The 27,364-nt window shown below is 43.9% G+C and overlaps 1 protein-coding gene across 1 annotated transcript; it reads right to left on the bottom strand.

Moving 5' to 3' along the window:
* Positions 1-1,829: 1,829 nt before the first annotated feature.
* slc6a11b (solute carrier family 6 member 11b) lies at positions 1,830-25,077 on the bottom strand. The gene is made up of 15 exons (XM_060068641.1): positions 24,696-25,077; positions 23,836-24,055; positions 22,926-23,060; positions 22,356-22,496; positions 21,782-21,863; positions 19,155-19,287; positions 16,091-16,225; positions 11,788-11,891; positions 11,290-11,414; positions 8,803-8,915; positions 8,019-8,156; positions 6,555-6,657; positions 6,003-6,103; positions 5,101-5,271; positions 1,830-3,983 (listed from the first exon to the last, which is right to left on the bottom strand). Exons 2-15 carry the CDS (start codon positions 24,038-24,040, stop codon positions 3,840-3,842), a joined length of 1,830 nt encoding a protein of 609 aa, XP_059924624.1. The 5' UTR covers positions 24,041-24,055; positions 24,696-25,077; the 3' UTR covers positions 1,830-3,839.
* Between the last annotated feature and the right edge of the window lie 2,287 nt (positions 25,078-27,364).

Here is a 27,364-nt window from a genome sequence, read left to right as displayed (position 1 = left end):
GTGTGTATGTGAGTGTGTGTGTGTGTGTGTGTGTGTGTGTGTGTGTGTGTGCGTGTGTGTGAGTGTGCGTGTGCGTGTGCGTGTGTGTGTGTAAGTGTGTGTGTCTGTTGGACTTATTATTTTTTGCAATCTTTGCATCTTTGTTGATATTTCTTCCTCATCGGCTGCAAGTATGATATCACTCACTGCGTGTTTGGTATTCTGTTTGCATTCATCTATGTTTGATTCGTATACGGTAACATTTTTGAGGGTTTTCTCAATGCTTGCGACGATAATAAGAGGCAGCATGTGTCTGTGTTATCTTTTTTCGTAGCATTGACTTTAAATGCCATGACTTTTCCATCATGGCTTTGACAGGCGCCGCCTCAGCCCCATTCTGACGTCCGTGAACGATCAACAACACCTCGCCATAGCGCTGAAGGTTTGGTGGTGGGGCATGGAGGAGCTCATGCGAAGCCAGGCGCTGAGTGTCAAGACAATGCGCGCGACTGGAGCTTTCAGGGCAGCTGAGATGTTCTCTGGGATGGTCGTGTAACTGGATTGTATGGTTTAGGTGTGAAGTGATGACGAAGCCTGACCGAGGAGCTCCATTTAGGTACACCTCCGCGTGCCGTGCACCTATATAGACGTAAAAGGTTTTTGGTGGCCTGTGTCTATTGATGCAAGCTCTCTAGGCTTTCTGTTTCCTGGAGGTTGGCACTCCTGGATCAATACTGTCCTCCATGTCCTTCATGGTTCCCCATTACTCCACAGTCCTTGATGTACTGATATCTCTGTTTGCTGGGTACGGGCATCGTAAGGGACCTCAGGATACGATATTAGTATTCTGTAAATAATGTCATTCTGTATTCAATATTCAGTTTGTGAGTTTGTTTTGAGTGTGGTTTACGGTATGGGTTTGATGATGGTGTTCGGGTTCTAAAGGTCAACCATTGTTTTTTAAATGAGCGTCGAAACAGAACAAAACATGACAACAGTTGCAAATTGACCATTGGCAAGTCAATACTCACATTAATAGATCTTTTGCACAGAACCAGTGAGGGTGGTCATTTGGTCACCTGATATAGAAGTGGGAAGACATTACCCGGGTGTGACCAAGGATTTTAAGTCAGTAATATGCAAATAACTATATATTGTGGTTGGAAGAATATACTATAGGATATATACTTCCCTAGGATATCCCGAATTGTTAAGAAGAAAAAGCACAGGTTTATGGACGGTGATCCTGTTGACGGTATGGATACATGTCTCTCATCTTCATGTCTTCATGGGACTCCAACGTCGCGTAAGAGGAGAAACAGGGTTTATATATCATTATAAACTGGATCGTGGCAACTTTCAAGGCGGAGAACCTACAGCTGACTTCTGAACCGTGGCGGAACAGAATGATGCACACAGAGAGACACAGGCACACAAGCACATTAGACACACATACTGACACACACACACACACGCACGCACGCACGCACGCACGCACGCACACACACAGGCATAATCATAAATACTCATGCACAGATGTACATATGTGTATGTAAGTGCACACATAGACTCCCAGTGTATGTGTGAGGGTGCAGAGGTCTGTGTGCACACACACACACACACGGCAGTGAGGACTCCTCGTTAAATATGTCTCTCGGTGACAGGCCCTCTGAATCTTAATGACATGAATGATTTAATAATTCAGTCAAATAATAAAACAAGTCATAGAATGAGTCATTAAACCTTCACACAGAGTTTAGAGTCTGGAAATATGACAGCGGGGCAAGCAGACAGGCTGACAAACAAAAAGACAAACAAGAGAGATGGATAAAAAATGTTAGACACATTAATTGTTTTTCTTTTATATTTATTTTTTAAAACGAGTAAGCAGACTGTGTGTTCTGTGAATTTCAGAACATTTGTAACAGTATAGAATAGTCAAACAATGTATTTATGTTTATTATATTTATCTAACAGCAGAGCTTTTGAGCTGTATATCAAAATAAGAAAAAGAAAAATACATCAATGTGGCCAGTGTTAAACAGCCTACCGTTTCCAGTCACACAACACTGACGTAAGGTTAATTTATCACACTTCAGGGAACCCATCACGACAGGTTTCAGAGGGTTTTCGACAGGGGGGCGGGGCTTCCTTCTAGAAAAATACACTTCCTTTAAACTCCCTCATCGCTTCACTTGCTTCGTCAGCCACTTCCTCTGCTCATCTTTGATTCAATTGCTTCAACTTCCTACCCGCCCCCTCCGGAAAAAACTGCAAACAGAGAAACATTTTCTGGCTCCCTCTCCCACATTCTGCTCTGATTTCATTTTTCTGTGAGAAGGCAAGAAGGAGAGAACGAACATACAAAAGAGAGGACGAACACATGAAGTGAGCAAGGAAGAAATGTCAGAAGAACGTCAACTCAACACAGAACATGGATGAGACCAGCTCATTGGCTCCTGCTCACTGCAGAGTTCAGCCTCCCCCCGCCCCCTAAAATAGGTCTCGGGCATCGAAACATCTAATCTCTGCCACCGCTGGTTTATTTCCTCTGAAAGGTTTGACGTGGGTTGACACAACAAGCTCCGAATCAAGCTCCGAATCACCCGCCTGCTTCCTCCGGAGCATCGTTCTTCGACGTAATCAATGCTGATAAAAAAAGTGTGGGACCAAACCCAGAGCAATTTGCTCACAGTTACATTACGATGTCACTGCTTCTGTCTTGAATAGAATGTGAGAGTATGATGACAAAATTACTCGTAGAAGAAGAAGAAACAGACTAGACAAAGGGGGAGGAGAAGGTTGAGGGGGATGGGGGAAAGGGAATGAACACAAGGACACAGTTCAGGAGATTCACGTTTTTGAAAGGCATCATGGTGAAGGATGTCTTAAATAAAATAAAAAAGGCGGGGGGGGGGGTACACATCTATCTGTCTGTCACTGTGCGTTAGGCTCAACGTAATTACTGTGAAATGGCAGGGAACCGGAGACTTATAGGGAGGCTGCGTGTGTGTGTGTGCAGGGGGGGTAAGAGAGGGAGAGAGAGAGAGAGGGGGGGGGGGGGGGGTTAGACTCAACCTGCGAGTCGAACACAGCTCCATGAGGCCTTTCACTCTGAAACCGAGTGGGGAGGAATCAAAAGCATTTAACAGAGTCCTGCCTTGGTAGTTTTGCATGCTAGTTTTGCATGCTTTTCAAATGGAGTTCTTCTGCCCAAACAGGACATCTAATTAGCTCCTAATTTGCAAAGCGATATAATTATTTATTGGGAAGAAATGCGAAAAACACATCAGATTCTGTAACGGCAGAACTCTTTCGATATGCATCGTTTAACTTATTTTGATTCACATTGCTCTCGTATAAGTCTTAGGACAAGTGTTTAATGATTACTACTAAATTATGGGTCCCCAAACCCAGCTACATATTAAGACCTAAAAGAGAAAAAACACAACGTGAAGCTTGTTGCCATCACAAAAAAAATGGTGTAAACCTTTTTACAACACATTGCCTTTGTTCTAAAGGCATGGACACAAGAGTCACATAATGACCAGGTAGCAGGACAACATCTATGTCATCCAAAGCTCCTTTGGTTTTTGTATTACTCATTAAGAAAACAGAAAAACTGTTAGTTATATTATCAAGACAAAATAAAAGACTGCTATCAATTGTTGTGCGAAACGGAGGCACAACTATGCTTTGTTTTGTTTTAAAAAATAACAAAAAAGGCAAAATTCCATTTTGTTTTCACATCCAATTAGGTTGAGTGGGAGATACCGTCGTTGTTGAACTTTCCTTTTGTATTTCCTGTGATGATTGTTGTTGAAATGGCAGGCAGCTTGGTCGTTGCTTGATTGCGGCAGTTAAAAATGCGTCTCCTTCTCTGTGTGGGCGGATACTTTCCCGTCAGCCTTTGGTTTTGCATCGTTGACGGCGTAAGGACTCGTGGTTCCGAGTTTCCCTCTCATTTTCAGGTCTGGACTCGGTGTGGTCAACTTCTTCATCCTCTGTAGAGAGCGCAGTTTAGAAAGGGGGGAGGGAGGGAGAGAGAGCGAGCGAGCGAAAGAGATGACATTGTTATTTCCTGATAATGTTTAAGGAAGATTCAACATACTCTGAGGAGTCTGTTGAATCAAATCGTCTAGTTAAACCCAAACGAGAAAACTTTCCATTATGAATCAGAATGGATTGATTGCTGAGCTCTTCTGGGTGTATGTTGTGTAAATCAACCCTCATGCAGAGTCGTGAATACAACTCTTGTTATTTGGCTACTTAGCCTGGACTTTATGCACCATCACATAGGACCATGAATACCAAACCTGAACTTTTCACAGTGCATCAGTCACCGTATTCTATTTTTGTTTTGGGTCTCATTTAAATTCTTAATACTCCACAACCAACATATTAAAAGAGAAATGTAAGTGTTATGGAAAATGACACTGGCTTTGTTTACAACAGCATCTGATTCTCTCAATTACAAATTCGGTTGTGAGATTTCAATGCAAATAGAAATGTTTTCCAGTTTTAACGGGCAGGGACGGATGTATAAGAGATGAAGGCAACTGTTGTCATACCCATCTCCGGAGGTGGTGTCGTACGCCGTGTTAAATCTAGACTGACTAGCGATAGGTTGTCCTCAAGACATGATCTCTGACGGCGGCGTTGTCAGGTCACAGGCTCAGCTCTATGACACCAGTCGTCAACCTTTCTACAACAAGGAGCTGGCATATGCAAATGTCTCTGAAACATCGTCGCTCTGTGACTTCTTCTCTCACTCTCCCAGGAATCCTAGACATGGCATTTCTATTATTAAACAAGATTTGCGGCCTTATCCAAGCCAACATAAACTGGTGGAACGCGGTCGCTATCTATCCACATGTTCTCGGATGTTGTGAAACCCACGGACGTCAAACATGAAACCAGTTTGTGGCGGCACAAACAGGCTGAGACGGCGATGTACACCATGGTGCCTTTCATATTAACAAGATTAGGTTTTTTTTTTTATCTAGATTCCAATCAAGACGATAGTCATAGCATCTGGATATTTCTGCCATGTAAACAGGGCCACAGAGGCATCCTCACACCATGCTGGCGTTCCCCACAAGGCTCGGCGCTGGTGTTTACCTCGCTGAAGGTGCCGGGGGTCTTCCAGATCATCCAGATCATCCCGAACGGGATGCAGACCATGGAGGACATGGCCATGAACCAGCCGATGCCGTAGCCCCAGTCCGGGTAAGTGTACACGTTGTTGTACTTCAGGGGCTTGTACTTGATGAGGAAGAACAGGAAGATGGCCTGCAGAGAACAAACAGAGGAAAGTGGATCCGCGGTGAGTGACTGATGACCAGAATAATAGTTATAGTAATACATTGATTTCAAGTGCTTCTCAAGGTACACAAAGATGCTTCACGTGCATTTAAGGTTAAAACAAACAATAGATAAAGAAAATAATCACCAAGCAAAAAAAAAAAAAAATATGCATTCGATTTAATTCTGAGCATGTATTCAATATTCAATGGATAAAGGTTCAAATCGTTAACCTGATAGCATAATTGCCTCGGTCATAATTTAAGGTTAATTTTGTATTTAGCTTAAGAAATATAATAGGCAGATAGTGATTATGGAATGTAAAAAGCACTCTGATTGGCAGAGATAGTGAATCAGCAGTGTTAGCAGAATAGAGTCAGGTTAGATATCACAATTTGCTGAGATACAACTTAACTAAAATGTAAACTCTCCTTCTGAGATACAACATAAGCATTGACCTCTTTTAGAGCAGATCAAAATGTACAATATATTTCAGCTATACAGAAGGTTCTGATGAATCTCTAGGATCACAAGCGGCAGGTTGAATACTGCGTCAGTCGACGGGATGGCAGGCCGAGGACAAACCCTGTGGCTCCGGCCTCATCAAACCCTTCACGACTCTCCCGAACAACACCATGATATGTTGTCCTGATTTGGCTGATTTGTGTCTTCAGTTGACCTGTCCTGATGCTATGGGTCATGTTTTGGAGTGGACTCACAGCGCAGATGCCCGGGGTAAGGATCATCCAGCACCATTTGATGAAGAAGACTGGCTTGTAGCCAATCATGTCCTCAATGTTGGAGTAGAACCTGTCACTTCCTGGAAGACAACGCAGCGTGTGTCACAAGTTGTCTGGGGGTCACAAGCAGACTTCTACTAGCACGACTGCTACTAACTACTCACGTTACCATTGGCTGTCTCTTAACCATAGCCTACATACAGCTTTTAGATGGACCCACTATGTTGGTGTGTTTTGATTTCCTTTGAGTAAAGGACTACTGCCCATGAAATGTGTTTCAGAGTGTTCGCCAGCAGAGGGCAATGATGGAATAGTAATGTGAGCAATAAGAAGTATGCAGTGTATGGCTTTGAGTGTTTACAAGTGGTACCATGCATCCATTTGAGAGGAGAGAAGTACAGTATTTTTAGGAGAATCATATTTTAGGATAGGACATATTTGAATTGCTGTTAAACAAACTGTAAATAACAAACAGGATAACACACTGATACTCATATTATAGATACCATAATAGAAAGCAGTATATCTTACCGTAGACCCAGCCAATGGCTATAGACTCAAATATGGCCACAAACAGCAAACACATCCCGCTTGCCGCGTAAGAATCAAACAACTGGAACACGTACATTCCGCCCTGAATGGACAAGACAGCAGTCAATCAGCTACCATTGCTACTAGGCTGAAATAACATTTCTTTGTCACATTTCATGCGTGTTAAATTTGCCTATCTGCAAACATATGCAACCAAATTGTATCATACCCTTCATTTAATATGCTAAAATAAATTGTTGAAAAGTCCAATTGAAATCGTACCTGTTTATTGCCTAATGTTTAATTGATCCGTTTTTTTGCCTTAGAACAATCCAGGTTCTGTTAGCGGTGTGATGATTGTAACTTTGCAAATAGCTATCTGCATGGTAGCCAGTCATACGCAACGCTATCAATGATTAATGATACAACAGGTTTCATGATTCGTGGAATCTCTCCCATTCTTTGCTCGGAGACTGAAGCTCGATTCTCATCTTCATTTCCTTGAGTCAATATCCATGGGGAACTATAAAAGGATTCTCACTCAGACCCATTCTTTACGATGGGACTCTCAGGGGAGCAGAATCTAATAAATGTGGGCCTTGAGTGAGTTAGAGGAAGCCAGAAGATGAGTGCCAAAAGCTACGTTTCCAGCTTTTTCCAGGGGCATTTTATGTTTTTAGAGCTAGAGCTGGGCCCCCATATTCTCTCCTATGGTTCCAATATATTTAACACAAGAGATGTTCAAAATCTATAGAGTACCTGAGGTGTTAATGTCATGTTTTGCCGTTGTTGATGAAAACGATGGCGTAATGGAGCTGATGACATTGATGATGATGACATTGAAGATGATGATGCTGAACAAGATGAATAATATTATGTCTTAGAAAGAATGTTTATAATTTGACTGATTTTAAAGACAATTAAGTAGCTCATGGCTCCCCAAACAAATCATACATTTCACTTTAAGTTGCTCAAACTTGTTTTCAACATTAGCTAAGAAGTCACCTATCCTGTCCCAGAACAGCGCATAATACCAAACTGTGCTATCTACTACACTGCTATCTGCTGCTACATTGCTTCGGCTTAGAGAAGGTCATTAGTTATCGTACTGAGCTGTGTGCATCAGCTAACGCTGCCCGGAACCAGATGAGCAACTTTATTGGTGTCGTTTTAGATCAAAATCTGTAAACAATCTCTCTAGATGCTTTTTCTAACTCATCTCCCAGGTTTCCACTGAAGAATATCGCTCCATTGGACCTCCTGCTCTCGTCCCCTCTCTCGCCCGTACATGCACAATACTCAAAGCCTTTCATCATAGGCGTTCCATGGTGAGATGAGAACATCTGTGATTGGAGGTCACGATCTACACCGCTGTGTTGCTCTCCGTGCAGCGGCTACGTGATCCAGCTGTTACGCGGTCCAGCTGTTACGTGGTCCAGCTGTTGAGTGGCAGGAGCACGTTACCTCTGTGCACATGATGAGTCCTACGCAGAAGGAGACGACCGACATGCCCAGGATGAGCAGCTCCCTGCGGTAGCCTCTCCTGAACGTCTCGGGGTACAGGTCCACCACGGCCGTCACCAGACTCTCCACACACACAAACTGGAACACACACACACCAAGACAAATCAGAAGATGATCCCAAATCAAACCAATTCTAGATTGGGATTTCCACAAAGGCAACTAGTAATCCTTTTCTTATATTTAATTGCCTGCTGTTCATAATAACAGTAATAGTACATTTCCATTTGTAACAGTAATGCCTTAGTAATCACCTATCACACCCTTATTGTCTGAAACCAAATGGCAAATGAAAGAACTCCAGTTACAATTGATTTGAAGTTTGACAAAGAACAATAAGATTAAATATGGTAATTTTAATGTTCACTGAGCTGATACAATTCTATATGGTTTATCAATCAAGATACTTGATTGATAAACCAAGAACCGCAAAAATAGAACCGCAAGCTCCCAATACAATAACATTAATTTGATGAATACTTGATTTTGATTTGTCAATTACGGCATTTTTTGTCTGTTATTTCTGTACAGAAGACCAGTTGCTATCAATGCTATTTCCAACCTTTTGCGTAAGCAATGGAATCCTTTTTCAAATAAATAAAGTATTTTAAAAAGTATTGATTTCTTAGCGTCTCGTAGCGTGCCATAAACAGGATTGTGTGCAGCCAGGTAGGAGGTAGGTAGTTCCGCTGTTCCCATTAGCAATCGCGCTGGGACTGGTTCTGACCTGACTGTCCAGTCCGAGGAAGATGAGCATCATGAAGAAGAGGCAGGCCCAGAGTGGGGACAGGGGCATCATGGTGACCGCCTTGGGGTAGGCAATGAAGGCCAGGCCGGGACCTGCGTTGCACAGAGCAGCTCTACTGTCACTCTCCACACCGCAGTACCTTTGATAGTCCTTAGTGGATGAATGAGGTATTTATCTATGGTTGTTTCAAACTCATCCATATTTGAGACCCTTAGTTTCACCGATTACTAATACTTTCATTTCTTATATGATCTTTAATAAAATGTCATAATTGTATTATTTTTATGTTATTGTTTTAGTATTCCTCTGATTTATTCATCTTTATCCATCCTACGTATTTAATAATTGGTATTCTAATGTGTTCTTATATTTATATTATATTTGTTTTATCTGACGACGATGACGATGATGATGATGATGATATGATGATGATGATGATGATGCTGCTTACAAGGCTTGTTCCTGTAGTGGTATAATGCAATTTAAACCAGACGATAATGTATGGGAATGCATTCGCTTGGTATTTCAGGTGCTATGGCTAGGTATTTGGCATACATTCATTATCACAGGTTATGAAAAGGGAATAGACAATTTCTATAATGTTTGAAACACAAACAGATGCACCAGTGTCAGTGTCTGAAATATATAGGAGGTCAAATGAGGCAACACATTAAGAAGGTGACTTACTTAGAGTACCATATTAAGCGCTATATAAATTTCATTTATTATTATTTAAGAAGCCATGACATCACTGTTCAGTGACGCCAAGCATATTCATATCATGGAGCGTGATTATGTTCTTTCACACCTACTGTGTGTCTATGTGTGTGTGTGTGTGTGTGTGTGTGTGTGTGTGTGTGTGTGTGTGTGTGTGTGTGTGTGTGTGTGTGTGTGTGTGTGTGTGTGTGTGTGTGTGTGCGCGTTGGTTTTGCGTCTTTGGTTAGCGCAACTTATTGGGACTGAGATTTGGATCCATTGTTCTTTGTAAATTCTGCATTTGTGCATTTGCCAGTGTCTCTCTCTGTGTGTTTCAGGGGGTTTGTGTGAACGGCATATCCCCCATCGGAAAGAATTTTGTACCCTTGTTGCTGACATACAAGCCGGAGCTACGCTGTGTGTTTTTTTCTGTCAGGAAGAAAACATTTTGCATATCTTTAGCCTCATAGCATAATTGCCTAAGTCATATTTTAAGGTTCATCATGTATTTAGTCGAAATTTAACTTAACTTGATACTTGGCTGTTTGTGTCAATATAGAGTGTTGTCAGGGAAATGAAAGGAGTTGCATACCTAAGTTACAGACAAAATGTTTTAAGTTAAATTAGTTGGCTCCTCCATTATATTATTTCCGGTAGCCATTTACGTGGGAACGGCTGGAGAGTTTTTTCCAGCCATTGTGGCGATGCTGGATTGCTATACTGTCGAGAGCTTGGAATAAATGGAATAAACACGTTGTGTAAGAACAATTATTGGAGTTTAACCTGCATTTCCTTGGAATTATAAATTCCACAACTTCTCTCCTTGAACTGAACTCAGCATTCGGTAATCGACTCGTATGGACTTCCTGTAAACACGGACCTACCGACTTGTAAAACAGTCTTTTTTAATAAACTCCCGGTACGCAAACTAAGTTGTTGATGCTTAATTTTATGTGAAGGGGCCCTAGTGTCATGGCCACTGTTGTGGTGCTGTGTATTCTCCCCCTGTGTTGGCCACGCCCCCTGTCTGTCTCTGTGCCTTGCCTGCCACTCAACTGTTCACACCTGGCCTGCATCAACTCATCAACTCCCCTTCAGATACACCTGGTTTCCCTGCAGTCATCGCCAGATCGTACTTCGTGTTACCGTGGTAGTTACTTGTTCCTGGCTCCAGTGCAAACGCTCTAGTGTTCTCTCTTGTGGAGTTCTCGTGCCTCACCTTTGTTTTCTCTCACCTATAGTTTTTGGATCGTCACCTCCAGCCTGCAGTCTTCACTCCCTCCAGCCCGATACGCCCCACTCCAACCAACCTCCTGCTTCACTCCTAGCTGTACTAAATAAACCTGTTCACCGTCACTCCAACTCCTGTCCTGTCTCTTGTGTTCTGCTCTTGGGTCCAGCAGCTAACGCTACCCTAACACCTAGTCATGCTACTGCAGAGGTTTGGTGCTGTTTTGAGCAATGTGAGTGGTTAAAAATTGCAGATTTAGGAGCGTTTCGCGCTGCCCCTAGGCAATGCAATGGAAGCCATTTAGGCTGATAGAGTTGCTCCGGGAAAACTTATTTAATGTGTTTTCATGTCAAAAGACCCTTGGGTTTAATTTTCGCTGGAATTCCACTTAAGATACAGCCAATGAGACACAGTGAATCAGCAGTGTTATATATAGAACTAGTATGGATGTCACGATCTGTCCAACAAATGACTCGATCATTCTACGAGGCGAACGATATTATCCACACGACATCCAATGTGCAGAGCGACATTCTCACCTGACTCGGCCACCGCCTCGATGGGGACGCCCTGCTCCAAGGCCATGAAGCCCAGCACGGAGAAGATGGCGAAGCCCGCCACGAAGCTGGTGCCGCTGTTCAGACAGCACAGCATGAGGCAGTCCCTGGAGGCCCGGCAGCCACAGGAGAGCCAGCGAGGGAGCAGGCGTCCGGGGGAGAGGACACAAGACGGAGAGAGAGGACTTCAACAAGTGGAAGAAATGTCCCCAAGTTTGGGCGCACATAATTGTTGTGGATATGTGGGGTGGATGAGTCTATCCCGATGTTATCACAATATCACTGGAGCAAAACTGTTTTATAACCGCCTTTAACAATATTCATAAGCCAGTCGCTATGGGTAAACAGGTCTGCTACATGAACACCAATGTTTTTGCTCTTCTCTCAACTAAAAGCAGTAGCTTGACATCCATGACACTATGAAGGATGGGTCTTGGTGATGCATTCAGTCAGTGGGTTGAACACTGCTCTTTGCCCTACCTGTAGCAGTTGTTGTTGTAGGCGTTGTAGCTGCCCAAAGCAGTGAGACAGCCCAAGCAGATGGCGTATGAGAAGAAGATTTGAGTCCCTGCATCCACCCATACCTGTGTTGCATAAGCACGCAGACAAGCACAAACACACACGTTTTACACACACATATTAGAAATTAGCTTCTTGCAGAACTGTCCGATGACTTCCCATAAGTTTCTCTGATTGACAGCGGAAATGATACGTGATACTTTGTCCAACGTCCTATAACGGTAAGGCCATGACATCATTAACATCCGCACATTCTACTGAAAGAGTCCCACGCTGGTCTTAGTTGTGCCATGTGCCGATATCAGATGCTCCTAATGCGGGCCTAAGGAAACGTCCCTTTGCCTCTGAGAAGTAGAACATCATGAACTCACCTCCTGAAAGCAGATACTAAGCGGAACAGTGCCTCAAGATTCATGCCGTACTCCACCAATGACAACGCTGATATAAATACCGTTATAAACCTCAGTGAACCTCCGACATACAGACGACCAGACCATACTCAGGCTGTAAGGTCTGCCCTGCTACCTCCAGAGAAATGTTAGGTGTGGAGCCGTTTGGTAGGCTGCATCTCATCCATAAAATGGCCTTCATTAATCACTGAAATAGATAGATTCGGATATTATTTATTGATTGGTGAACAAATTTAGTTCACAGAGTTTTCATGCTGGATAAATTTCGATTTTAAATTAATGTAGTGGTAGTAGTATTCAAGTAATCAAAGTATGTTTTGATGAGTGTCTAATCTCATGAAAATAAGAATCGTTGTCTTGACCTTAGAATGAGCCATATGTATATAAATATATAGTGAGCAGCTCCTCTTCCATGGAGCCCACCATGTTGCACCACCATGTTTCTACAGCTGTAGGGAGAGCCTATTAATGGGGTTGCCTTATAACAGGTGTCCGGACACAAAGTCAAAGCCATCAGTTTCAGCCAGAGATCTATTCTGTAGCTAAACCAGGATGTGACATAAAAGCACCAAACATCAAAGTTAAAGCAAACAATTGTGGTTTTAAAAAGAAATCATGTGGCTCCTTTGAAGTAAGAAGTGATAATATATTCTATTTCCATGAACCATTTTGCATCACATTTATATGAAAACAAAAGGGCCGGTAGAGTTTCATATGTATTAGCTACATGGTTGGTGCACAAACGTACACGCTGTCCTAGATACATCGCATTGAGAAAGCGGCTTCCTACGGCGGCGAACCGGCCAACAACAGAACCAAGAGAGGGAGAACACAGAGACTGCCGGGGGATTCAAACTCTGCGCGGCGCAGCTTCTTCTGTAAAACTCTCTCGCTCACATCGCCATTCACTCACTAATCTCATTTCCCCCACCGAGAAACAATTCACAAACACACAGTCTTCTCTCCTTTTGCTCAGTAACCACGGTAACTTCTCTGACCTCGCAAACACACGGGACTGTTCCTGTGGAAGAACTGGGCCATTCTCCCCCTAATGTTCATTAATGTTCTCTTTAGTTCACCTCTGGGCTCTGGCGCTCCGGGGCCCGGCGAGGCGTAGCGGGGCCCGGGCCGCGCAGAGAATCACTTGTTGATGTTGGGCCTAATTTGCACAGCCTGTGTTTGGATCTGTTGGGGCTGTGGCTCAGTGTGTGTGTGTGTGTGTGTGTGTGTGTGTGTGTGTGTGTGTGTGTGTGTGTGTGTGTGTGTGTGTGTGTGTGTGTGTGTGTGTGTGTGTGTGTGTGTGTGTTGGGGCATGGGGGGACTCTCGAAAAATTAAAGACAAGAAATCGTAAAAAGGGCGGTATGACAACGTTTGTGGAGGCAGATGGAGGAGCCAGCACACAGCCCGGTGACAAACAGAACAAAGACCCCCTTGTGGCCGAGGAATCCAATTTAACTTTGTTGTCAGAGATAATGTTTCCCTCTGCCAAAACAGCTGTGCCCCTTTATCTTCCTCCAACACTATTTATCTTCCTAAGTCTCCATATGTGGCTGCTTCTCTCTCTCTCTTTAATGGTCTCTCCCTCTATCTCTTCCTGTGTGTCAGTGCATCTCTCTCTCTCCCTGTCTCTTCTTCTCCCTGTGTCTCACAATCTTGTCTTCCCCTCTCCCAGTGTGACTCACAAAGTTAAGCTCATGAATGAAAACGATTCATTTATCCAACAAGCGTGTATCCCTGCTAACTTTCTGGGCTGAGAGGGATTAACACTTAGCGGTTAGCCAGCAGGTGGAGTGTACCGCAGGTGTTGCGAAGCATAATGTCTGATTAGCACCTTCATTGTGTCTCATTCTGTCCATCAACTGCCTGTGAGTAAAGCAGCAAGAGGTACTGCATAGTGATCTCATTGACAGACTCTATCCATTGAACCGCTGATCTACCGCTGAATCTCTCTATCTACAGTATTTATCTGTCTGTCTGTCTATCATTCTACATTATCTTAACCAATCAATCAATCAATCAAGTGTGTGTGCGTTGGTGTGTGCACCCATCTTTTTAGTGTGAACAGACACGCTTCCTACTTTTGTGGCCACTGATAAGACCAGCAGTGGCACAGAACACTTACATTTGTTGCAACATTTTGATTAGAGTAATGCGAAATTCCAGAAAGTCAAAAATGACTTAGTCGAATGGCAACATTTTCTAAATGCTTAAAACATTTTGCTTAAATATGTAATTAGTTTTAATTGTAATGAAAACATGAAACATTTTTTAAGCTGCAATCATGAAAATATGAAAATCGCTGGCATTCCCTCAAAAAGTCATGACCTCAGTAGCTTCAAAGTTAAGTGTGACCTGATTCAGACGCAACCAGCAACGTTCTGGATATACAAACTTTTTTTGAAAATTGCCTCATCGCATTTTGGACCTGACCAATGGGAGCATCTTAGAACTCCTACAGTAGATGACGGCATCCGAGCTGGGAGGTGGTAGATGGCTGCCTGCAGTATTGGTGATCCCACCGTGACCCTGAATGCACACTTTGTGTAGCCCCAGCAGATATCCCACTCTTCTCCCAGCGACCTTCAGGTCACTGCCTGGGCCGTTTTTTTTTATTTTTTTTATTACTAAATCAGAACTAATAAGTTCGCTTCTAGGCCTGCAGTGATGAGTTGACATAAGTGTAACTCCAACGCAAATAATTAGTTAATGTAAATATTTTTAATAGACAAATAGTTTTCCACCTGAATGTATATTTTTAAGTTCTAAAACAGTTAGCTAACACCCCTTGCCCACTGTATCCGTCCGTTGATAGATCTCATTGATTTTGCATGGGGCGATCCCGAAATACATTGTGGGTCTGTCCGTTCCGTCGGCTCCGTCTCTTGCGCTCAGAAGTAGCAAAAATGTTAACTTTTCAGGCTGCGACGGATCAGTCAGCCAATCAGATCGTGGCTCCGTCGGCAAATACCACTGCCCCATCCGTCAGACATGCCTTCCGTTCTCTGTTGACGGACGGATGCAGTGGGCAAGCTGCGTAAGACCACTTGTTGAAGCTTTAAAAAACAAACCAGTAAGTACTTTTCGATTGTTTGATTATGATCGGATTTTGATGCACTGCTGCAACGTCGTTATGAGCCTTGTGTGTTCTGACAGTTTCTTCACCACTTATACTTTCACAGTAAAAACGTAAAAATTTTAAATACATTACAAACTGTCAAAACGTCAAGAAGCTTATCTTGGCAGCGTATGGCTTATAGTTTATCCAAAAAGTCAACCAAGCGCAAGAGCTCGGCTCTTGTTGACTACCTTTGTACAGTCAAAGTTTAAATGGAACACTTGCCCACGCAGACAACCAGCCCTCAAGCGCTCCGAGCAGCTATCGTGCCAAAGCAAAGCCGTCTTTGTGCTCGGGGTCTCTCCCCTTCGAATTAGACGAGGATTTATGATATTCTACACTAAATAGACAAACAGGCGAGGAAACTAAAATGGGGATACAGCAGGGTCCTCAGATACTCAGCAGTATCATGGATCATATATGTTTTGAATTTATGGCAGTAGTTTCGCATCACCTGCGGTTGTTTGTTTTAATATCACGTTACTGCAATATAGCAGTTTTCACGATAGTCTTATTCACTTCTGCTAAAGATGGAGGCTCCAGGAAACAGAGGCAACTGTTTCTCTCAGCTCTTTTCTCCTGCCTATGTTCTCTATTTCTGCTTAAAATAATAACTTGCTGATACATCCAGCTTCTCCTCTCAATAAAACAGAACACAATTATGTCCGTCTCTCAAATGAACTGCAACAAACACGCGACCCCATGCAGACACACACTATCAGAGCATGGAGGGCCTACCTGAGGGTCTGAGAGGCGGGAGATGTCCGGGTAGAGGTAGAACTTGATACCCTCCCAGGCTCCTGGCAGTGTCACCCCTCGGATCAGCAGGACCAACAGCATAGCGTAGGGGAATGTGGCCGTCACGTACACCACCTTGAGATAAACAGAACCACCGTGTTGAACCACGCACACATTTTATTGATTCAACGTTTGTTGATCCATGATGTTTTTGCTTACTATCTTAACCTGCATGTCTTCAATGGGCAGAATACTTATTGAAAAAATGGGATGGGACAGTTTCTAGGAACAAAAATGATCCGTTATTTTTCAGCACTTCTTCAACTTCCAAGCTTTTTGTGACTTGCTGGGATGACGGCGATGGGAACACTGTGCTTGATTGGTCAGACACTTAAGGAGAGAGTGATTTGTTTTGATTTACTTCCGCACGATGAATCCCGTCTCCATGGCCTTTACTAATGAAATGCTCAGTCATCAAACGGCATCAGTATCAGACAGCTTGGTAACAATTGACTTCTTTTGAACTAAGCTGCACAGCTGCAGTAGCTCAGGAAAAAGAGCTCCTGGAAACCTAGCATGAACACAACGAGAACCTGCAGACAGCACAGCTGTGGCACCCGGTCAGATCGGAAGGTAGTGACCTCACTGTGAGGCGTCAGAGCTGACCCCTGACCCCACCGATTGTAGGAGTAACGTGAAGGTTAGGGGAAGCCCTTCGTAGGAGTTGGATCACACATAGTAGGCCCGAAGTCTACTGCAAAGAAAGCAGCTAAGAGAAACCCAACACATACACCCCATACTAATGTATGGGGGTTTGTGTGTTAGCGCCCGCTAACCTCCAAACCCAAGCGCTTTTCTAAGCTGCGCTCCCCCATCTCGAGGCTCCTAGGAAGCCTGCTGGGACAAAAGACCCGGGCTCTTGGAAAGCGTCGGTGGGCAACGAACGTCCCCCTGGTTTGCTGGCACGCCGTCAAGGTCCAATTGAGGACAGAACAGGCCGGGGAGGGACGAGGAGGTGGGAAGAAAAGAGAGCTCTTCTGGCTCTGTCTGTTAGACAGGAGCGGTCCAGAGGAGTGATGCCTGCAGTGTGGGAAAATGCTGCATTTTTTTATTTTTTTTTGCAATACACACAATTGCACACACAAGCATTGGACATCTATACAAAGTGTTGGCTGTGTACACCTGTCCACTGTATGTCAGACCCGCTGAGTTTACAGATTACCCTTTAGTGACACAGATGAACACACACACACACACACACACACACACACACACACACACACACACACACACACACACACACACACACACACACACACACACACACACACACACACACACACACACACACACACAAATCATGGTTCATTACATCACGTTGAACAGAAAGTTCAAGCCAGTCTGTTTTGGGTGGAGGCGGACCAGGCGCTATGGAGCTGACCATGATGGAGCTGACCATGATGGAGCTGGCCATGATGGAGCTGGCCATGATGGAGCAGGGCCCGGTGTGAAACATATCTGGCCACTGCTCTCACCCTATGACAGCCCACGGAGAGAGTGTGGGAAAAAAGGCCTTCTTCCGTTTAATTCATCCGTCCAGCAACAATTTGTCCTATAAAACGATTACACATCTTAAACCACACAAGCGCTCTCTTCCAGTAACTCTTTTTTTTTCAGCCTCATTCTCCCCACTCCCCACAGCCCCTCCCTGCTGTACATCTTCCTCTCCCTACTTTCTCTCTCTGTCTCTCCCCACTCTTTGACTCAAACAGCGTAGAAACATATCCCATCTCGCTGTGACTTGGGATACACCCCATGCTCCTTCAAGCTCACCCCAGGAGCATCTTTTCGGGCTGCAGCAAATCTACCGGCCTTAAATCGTACAGGCGGGAGAATGGCTGGCAACCATGGCCCTGCAAAAGCAAACAGCTTAGTGAAGATGGAGGAGACTTCTGAATGGATTGTGGTTTTCTGTATAGAAGAAAGCCTCTCTCTTTCTCTCTCCCACTCTCTGTCTCGCAGTGAGCACGCTGGGGTTCTTCTCAAAGAGGATGAGTGCAAAAAGGATAGTGGGAGCGAGAGACAGAGGGAGAGTGAGAGAGCAAGAGAGAGAGGGGCTGGTTGTGGAGCAGTAGGATAGGAAAAGGGGTCCGGTAGGGATGTGAGGGGGGTTACTCTGCATGCTCCTCATGAACGGGTCTACTTCTCTCCCCTGAATACGGGAATCAATCTTGGACGGCTCACTAAAGCTGAGCCATGAAGAAGCACATCCTCCCCACCGCCACCTCCACCGCCGCCAACACCCCCACCCCACAACTCCTGCTTTACTTTGCCAGACGGAGGGCACTTCAGCGAAATATAGGCTACGCTGCAAATCCCACCCCCGAAATCAAAATTCAACTCCCTATCATGCACAATGTACTGTACATTTCACCTCATACGTCTCTCTAACTTTATTTTTTACCGGTGCACATATCGCCCTCCCCCTCTCCCTCCCCCTCTCCCTCCCCCTCTCCCTCTCCCTCTCCCTCCGACCGTCCATTTCCATCTCGCGCCCTCTCTCTCTCTCTTTCCCTCCATTGTCACTCTGTCTCATTGAATCTTTCAAGTGCTTCTCCAAGGCTGCTGAGTGCGGTGGACAGTGAAACCCCGGCTGCCTGTAAGAATCGAAGAGAGCACATTCAAGCGGAAAGGGGGACGAGAGAGGGAGAAACGAGACGGGGAGAAAATGAAGAGATATGCTTTCTCCTCTGCTCACAAGAGCAGGGGAAGGCAGAAGTTTCACAGAGACTTTTCTCCGTGAAAGAGTGCTGCGGAAAGGGGGCGACGAGTGGCAACACTTTTGTTGTGTTTTTGTGCCTCTTCCTGTTGTTTGGGCCTTGTTTCTTCTTTCAAAAGAGCATAAGGATTACTGTAGCAAACCGTCAGATTACAGCGAGCACACAGTGGTCGCTGTGTGCACGCACAAGTACGTGCACAAATATGCACATAGACACGAACAAACAGGATGACTCCTTGTGTGTGTGCTTGTACTCACACAGGTGGATGGTCAGGTGAGTGTTACCTTGCCGGTAGATTTGGGTCCCTTCCAGATGCAGAAGTAGCAGATGAACCAGGCCAGGGCCAGACAGAAGGCCAGCTCCCAGCGAATACTGCCCATGTGCTCGATGCCATCTGATATCTTCAGAACTCTGCGTCTACACGGGAAGGAAAATAACAACAACTAATGATTAAAGAAACGTTTATGCATTTAACATTTATTCAACCAAGAAAAGTCTCATTGAGATTGAGAACCTCATTTTAAGAGAGACCTGGCCAAGAAGCAGCATACAATAACATGCAACATACATATAGGTTACAATAAATGTTTTACTAAACCGCAGAATAAGTAAAAAAGTAGATATTCATATTCTTCCGAAACATATAAATACATACTACTATTATTGTTATGTTTCAAATGTCACTCTGTTTTTATGATGGCTCTGATATCTAACAGTATTTATGATAATCTTAATTTCATGGGATTATTTGAAGGAATGTAGTACTATTATTATTGATTTACTGTGAAATCGGGCACATAGAGAAAGTGTTCTTTACATAAACAGAGTCATAAATAATGTCAGGGCGAGTTGAGACCTCACAAGGCATCCATGCAGATACAGTCTGCTTCACTCACAGCTAGCAGGATGGAGGAAATAGAGGTGGAGGTGTGATTGTGTGAATTGGGGTGATGTTACTCTACCTACTGTCAAATTCACAGAATTATACAGCAGTTTTTTTGAACTCTAAATTCATAGTTCAAATGTATCCATTTCCCATTGCCTTATTTGACGTGAAGAAACCCATGGTTGTCCATACTACGCTACGCTAACAAATCACCTCTTCTATCGGTTCGCCATATGATAACGTGTGCAACAGTGGTCGCCATGGGAATCTGGGCATGCTATCCCTAACGATGACATCATAGGTTGCGTCTCGGCGATTGCTACTTCCTGTTCGCTGACACATGGCCAGGAATCAGCAAAGAGGGGGAAGAAGAAGAAGAAAAAAAAAATGCTAAAAAGCTAGCCAGAGAGGTATACGAGGCCCTGCCAAGCGCTTGCCTCTCGGTTCACCCTCGAGGCCCCTGCAGCAGCCATTGATCATAGTGACATGTTCTTGGTGGCCTTCCACTCTCCAGGTCCAACACAGCCCCCCCTCGACCCGCTCACCTCCCTTCCCCCCGCCCTCCCTCCCTCCGGCCACAGCCAGTGAATGAAGGGGACAGGAAGTGTTGGTAGCCAGTGTCGGCGCATGCTAATGTAATTTACATTGTACACATGCGCATGTACTGTAAATCTCTTCCGGGCGTAATGTACGGTGCTGCTGGTATCAAATGATTTGCTTTGTCCAGTATAGCTTGTTACTAAAGTACTTTCCCGTGAGACTTTTTCTAAGAAACGTCGTTGGCCTGTGACTACTATCTAACAAAACAGTTTCAGGAAAGAGGAAAGAGTGAAGAGTGCACTTTGTAGTGACAAAGTCTGGTGACCAACACAACAGGACAGCTCTGGACTGCTTAAGAGACTGAAAGAACAGCTCAAAGTGTACAGTCCTTTAGCTGATAATCATCTGTAATCTCCATTGAATCGGGCGAATCCCTCATGAGCACTGTCCACGGGGGAATAATCCCCCATCAATGAAGGGTGTTGAATAGAAGAAATAAACTGCTTTCTAGGATGGAAATCTTTTGCATGTGGACGTATGCATGTTTTTCGAAAGACGTGCATCTACATATGCTATGATACAATTAACACAATATAAAACAGTAAATAACTAAATAGAATAGAATGAAAATGACATTGGATAGTAAACGCTGGAGATTATTGAAAAAAAAAATGGATCAGGCAAATAATATTTTTTGAGATCCAAGGAAAACATTCTGCTACGAATTGAACACTGCATTTACAGTGTAAAAATAGACTCTGTCTTGGCATGAATATGATGAGGTCATCGGTCATTTTTCCTCTCTGCCACCAGCTTGGCAGTTGGCTAGGTTGCCGTTTCCAACGGCACGCCTTTTTCCTTTTGGCTATCGGCTAACGATCAAATATTTCCCTCACTCGCCAAAGTCACAAAACAATAATATGATCTAAATAATACTCTGGCGTGACTGAAAATGGAGGCGGTTTGGTTTAACACAGCAGAATACTGTACACAGCAGTTGTACAGCAGAGCGCATGGCCTCCGGCAGGGGGACAGGACGTTTGCTCAGCATATCACACGCCGGCCTGGCATGAAATGCTGCCGCACACGGCCCACGCTGGGAGGCAGCTTGCCTACCCAGGGCTTGTTGACACAATTATGTAAAGACAGTTCTAATTATTAGGCGATAAGGTTAGCGGGGTGGATCAGATGGCTTTCCGCAGAAGCTCTGATTTGTGACTCCAGGATACAGATTGGGTTCAAGAGCCAGAGTGTTGACGCTATGAGACCTTTGATCCGAACATTACATGACAACTTACAAATGAGCTAGGATTCAGAGATGTGTAGGTGAGAACGTGACACTGCAGAAAAAGAAGTTTGACACTCCCTTGATCCCATTACAGTGATCTCGAGAATGTATAAATACACTGAATTTCATTAGGCATCTCATCAAACAGTAACTTGACTTTGTTATAAAGAAATAGAAGTGAGAGATGCACTACTTACTCCCAGAACTCAATGACCGGAGAAGTGGCGTTTGGGTTTGTGAAGTTGGTGGCGTTCGCTCCATACATGTCAACACAGTTCTCTGTGGACACAGAATGACTTGTTCATCATGATAAAATGATAGCATATGCCATTTGGATTAGACTCTTATCCTTAACTTTTCTTAGAATGAGTTTTTAGTGCCGTCCTTGATTCTTGTCATGGATAATTATCATGATGGAAAATTAATGAAAAAGTTGTAACTATTAGAGCATTTTAAAACAATATTAGGGGTACCATCACAAACTGTGTGCCTGGTTCAAACGACTAATTCCCCACCCACTAATTCCCCCAAAAAAGTAAATCAATCTCTGCTCTCAGTTGCTTGAGTGTGAAGCCAAACAGCGTCTAGTAGGCAGGACTTTGAAAAAAAGTTGACAGAATCCGTGTGACCATAGTGAACCACAGAAACAACACGACTCACAGAATCAGCTTGACTGAACATTCATGATGATTACACTGGGACAGTTGGTTGATGACACACTGTGCCAAGGCCTTCACAGCGAATATTTGATAGTCTAATATGAGTCTCCACCTGTGTTCCAGTAGTGGCCGCAGTTAGCCCAGGGCAGCTCGGTGGTAAAGCAGTTGAAGAGGTAGAAGATGGCCCAGGCTAGGATGACCACGTAGTAGACGTTTAGATGCGCCTGAATCACCTGGGTTGCGTAGCCAATCCCTGAAGAGGCCGTGGGAAGGAATGAGACGGAAAAACGATTGCTCATTGGTCCACACGGATACAGGTCATACATGAAAATAAAAACAGTGGGAATAGGTAGCTGTTATGTCCAATGATCTTTGAATAAACAAAATCCTCGACTTTGTCCTTCCTTTTCTAAGGCAGACGTCTTTGTTTAAATAAAAGATGATTCGATGATATGAGTGCATTGATAATAAGTAATAATCAACTGGGGTTGGGAAGAACTAAAGCATTTCTACCTTCAAATGCTCTAGCTTTCCCAGTTAACCATCATTAGTGATTATTATGAGAGTTACATTGTGTTTTTTAAACAGAGTTTCCAACTAAAATTTTATCATGCAGCGATCCCAAATGACTGTTGCTATGTGGGATCAGGAAGATGCAGGAGAGCCCCTGGATTGTACCCACCCTCAAAGAGCGGGCAGACCTTCCTCCAGCACGTGATGCCTCCCTCGCTGGTGAACTGGCCCATGGCGGTCTCCAGGAAGAACACGGGGATGCCACAGCACACAAAGAAGATGACGTACGGTACGAAGAAGGCCCCTTCACATTCCCACAACACAACGGAGTGTCAACAATCTACTTTAAATCGTACATATCTGAACGTCCCCTATCTATCTTATCTATATGAACTAAACTTAACTTCAGCTATCTACCATATAACCTATTGACCTATCTAGCCTACCTATCGGAACCTCACCTATCTATCTTACTGTCACCCTGTATCTTACCTATCTGAATTAATCTTAGCCTCTATCTTACCTATTGGCATTACCCTTCAACTGAACTCAAAACGATTAGGCGGTTACCAGACATTTTGGATTCCAGTGCTGCACTGCCAACATGAACATGACCTCTCTTTTAATGAGGCGGATGATGTGGCTCCATGCTGGGCTTGCTAGCTACCATCCTACCTGTCCCTCTTCAAATCAAGCAGCCAGCCTTACAGACGACAACCGTTCAATACACTGTTCCTTTGATGGAGATCAGAACAGAGTTATTAGCCATCTCTCCCAGCGATCCATCCATTTACTTAAAACGTCACAGTGCTCAGATTTGTTATCTTGAAGAATTGAATATGTGTTTATAGTGTTTGAAAGTGCCTCAACCTAATTTTTATCATCATGCTGTCTTTTCCCTCACTGAAGACTAAATTCTTCCATTTCCATCCCACCAAAATAACTCATTTCATCTACAACATTGCCTTTCCTTCACCTCGTCCCTCCATGCAGGTATATTGCATACTGTATATATATCTATATATATAGATGCATGACCAGCGCAGTAGGAGAGTCCTGATGTCTCCTTCCCCCCTTACCTCCTCCATTCTTGTAGCAGAGGTAAGGGAACCTCCAGACGTTGCCGAGGCCGATGATCTCCCCGGCGACGGACAGGAAGAACTCGATCTTGTTGTTCCAGTGGCCCCTCTCATGGTACTCCTGCTTGTCCACACTGGAGGCTGAGCCTTCAGGGTCCTCGCCTTGTTTACCGTTTACAACGGGCCCGCTCTTTTCCGCCGTCATGACGCCCCAGCAGCTCTGACAAACACAAGCAACGACCATAGGAGCAATACACAGGAGACACACGCAATTCAACCCATGCACACGCTCACGCGCAACACTTCGTATTTCTCACTCAGAGAAATGATCAGGATGGCGCCCACCAATTTGGGCCGCTATTTAACAGTGGAACAGGTAGGAGTCAAATGGGTTTCCCGTACGTAGGGTAACCAGACGTCCTCTAGGGCAACCCCCCCCCCCATCACCCCGATGTGTAGGTTTGAAAGTTTTGAAATTGGAAAGGGGGTTATAGAAAATAATTGATAATTTATTCCACTGTGGTAGCCTACTCGAACATTATATATTAGAACACAACACAACAGACAATGAGAAGTGTACTAAAGTTGAGATTTCTGGAAGATTCAGCAAACTTTCAGTAGGCTATACATGAAAATATATTTGCAGCTGCAGATATCACCCACGTTAAATTAAAATGGATCCAAATGTCGTGTAAATGCAAATACATAATTTATCTGGATCGATATTAATTAAAACTGTCTCAATCACTATCAGGTAATTGCAATCTAGCTAGTTTTGTAACTTGTGGCAAGGAAACAAATCGATCATATTAGAAAGTAGGAAACGTAGCCCAACCCAAACACTTGTAGTCTTTACTCACCGGTCTCAAAGCGAACAGTGGCAAACGTCCTTTGGCTCCCGATGTGATGATCACCAATGATTGTTTATACCAAACAAAGTGATGGTTAAGCCTGACCCGGGGCAAGGAGTGAAGAGAGAGGGGGGGAAAGGAAAACGAGGAAAAATCTAGATCCGAGACGAGATAATTGGTGTGTTAAGTGTGCCTACATAAAGGGAGGAGATCCCCAGAGGACGCAGAGTGGCGGTGGCTACCAGGCGATGGATAGCGTGCGACTGTGCTCCTGCTCTCCAAGCGGTCCACTCTCAAGCGCCTCTACTTGGATGGGAGCCATGTGCTCTCCAACAACTGGAACCCTGCGTTACCACGGTGGATTGCTAGCTGAGATGGAGAGACGGGTAAAACACACAAAAAAAAAAAAAATCGGAAGCCATGTCCCTGGTTAATTTTCTTAAATATTGAGAAGGACATAATTGAATAGGAACAAAACCCCGTAGTGGAACTATCAATCTGTATGTTTTGGAGAATAAAAAAGTCACTGATTAAGTTAGACCTAGTTTGATTTAAAAGATCAATCAAACTAGGCTATGCTATGTTGATGCATTATGCCATAAATGAGCTGAAAAGCAGATGAATATAATTATTTTGGAACATTGGACATTCTAGCCATGTCCTCAACATGGGGCTGACTTTTGCCTTTAACTGTTGAACGCTCGTGGGAAGTCAAGTCTCTCTTCAAAGAGGCGGCAACGGCCATTCGATTTATGAATCGATGTCACCGGTCTTGTTCCCTTTGTCTCTCCAGTGGCTCCCGGGGGATCTGCTTTCAGAATACCAACTCGTGACCCCCCCCCCCCCCCCCCCCCTCCTCTGGAAGTCACGGTGCGATCGGACACCACGGACTTCAAAACGGATGTCCTCTTTTGAAACACGCATTGGGGCCTGACAACATGGCGAGTACAGGATGTCCCAAATGGATGATGGAAGATCAAACGATCATAAACCCCACGCTGCATTCACCAAACCAAGAAAATATATTTTTCCTATAGGCTAAGGAAGGGAGATGAGAGGGGGAGGCGGGGGTTCAGGGGTGTGTGGGAGGAGGGTGTTCATACATAACTTGATCGCTCCGTTTCCAGGCATGATGGGCTTGCAGCAGCAGGAACTCTGGTGGGTTTTAAAGGAGCTGACCCAGTCTGTAAGAATCCCTTCACGTCAGGGTCACTCGTCATTAGAGGCTTAACAGGAGTGCCCTGCATGGAAAGTATGGCCACCCAAACCCTTGCTGGCAAACACTGGCGCTTGCCTTTAAGCCAGAGTCAAGTCCTTTATGTGGTCTACTACACCGTCATCAGAAGGCACAAAGAACAAATACAATAGAAACATTTAAAGCGAAATTGCTTCATGAAATTTCTAAAAATTATCTTTATCAAAAAATGTGTTCTAAACAAATCCCATTTTTTTCCACCATAGTATATACATAGATATAATTCTCTATTGTTGAGTAAAGACATGTTATCCTCCAGTGAAATATCATCAGATTTGATCTAAGAACTGAGACTATTTTAGTTCAATACCATTGATTGGTCCGAAATACAAAGATAGATGTAATTGTAGCCTGAGATTATATCATTGAGCTACAAATGACCTATCACAGACTGAATTGCACATCAGAGATTAAATTGTGTAAAAATTATGTCTGTCAAGTTTCAACAAGTTGTTGAAAGGAAGAACAGAGCTTTTTAACCCGGAGAGACCCGGAGAGCCGATGTTGCTATAGTATAGGACATGGCCTGTTGCTTGGATACATTCCCACAGGGTTTGTACATCGCCACATCTTATCGAATCGACTGCCTCAATTTGGAAGCATAGGAGCATTGGAATGTTAGCTATCATATTTTAGGAATGGTTTGTCAGTACTTGATTAGTAATTAATCAAGAAATGATTGGTCTTTATGGGGAGCCATTATAAGGGTTCCGAGCAGCGAAGCTGCTTGGCCCCTATTGTTTCTGTAATGTTTTTTTTCCCTCAAATTCTGTAAAAGTCATACTGCAGCCTATACCGTAAGTCGAAAACTCTTGAAACTTTCAGGTATGGTTACCAATAACCCCCTGCTCTACCCATAAACCCAAATATGTGGTACTGCACCCAAAGGTGGCGCTATTGTAAAAAATCATGAATTACCGGTAGGCTTATTTCTCCTCAACAGATTGACATGGACTCAAAATTCGTTCATCATATTCATCTCTAAAATCAGATGCACCTTTTTCACCCTGGTCTTCTGCAATAAAATGTTTACTTTTCCCACAATTTCAAAGAAAAGCCAAACCTCCACAGTCTCAACCCATTTTGCCCATATGACCATTTTGTTATTGTGGCTATCATTAGGTGGATACCATTAACAGTGCAAATGTTCAGATCTGTACTCTTTTAAGAAAGCCCTTAATTCTCTTGTGAAATGTGTGCTTGGAGTTTTCTTGATGTTGTGTGCTTATCAATCGACATTTTCACCATGTGAATGAGGCTTCATGCAGTTCAGGAATGTCAGCGGATCGACAGGATAATGCCGTGTACTAATGGTCCTTATATTTGAGGGTTTGAATCCTGATTAGAGCAGTATGAACAAGCTGAACATGACATTCTGTCATTGCCACTCATTTAAGAAACACAACTTTGAACAGCACCTGAA

The sequence above is a fragment of the Gadus macrocephalus genome, chromosome 13 (assembly GCF_031168955.1).
Source record: "Gadus macrocephalus chromosome 13, ASM3116895v1".
Taxonomy (NCBI): domain Eukaryota; kingdom Metazoa; phylum Chordata; class Actinopteri; order Gadiformes; family Gadidae; genus Gadus; species Gadus macrocephalus.
This window is presented reverse-complemented; position numbering and strand designations above follow the sequence as displayed.

Excerpts from the sequence above, each read along its gene's own strand:
- slc6a11b (XM_060068641.1), bottom strand. The coding sequence starts at position 24,040 with ATGACGGCGGAAAAGAGCGGGCCCGTTGTAAACGGTAAACAAGGCGAG. Across the intron at positions 11,415-11,787 it reads TACAACAACAACTGCTACAG|GGACTGCCTCATGCTGTGCT; the intron begins GTAGGGCAAAGA and ends CCGGGCCTCCAG. Across the intron at positions 6,104-6,554 it reads AGCCATTGGCTGGGTCTACG|GAAGTGACAGGTTCTACTCC; the intron begins GTAAGATATACT and ends GTTGTCTTCCAG.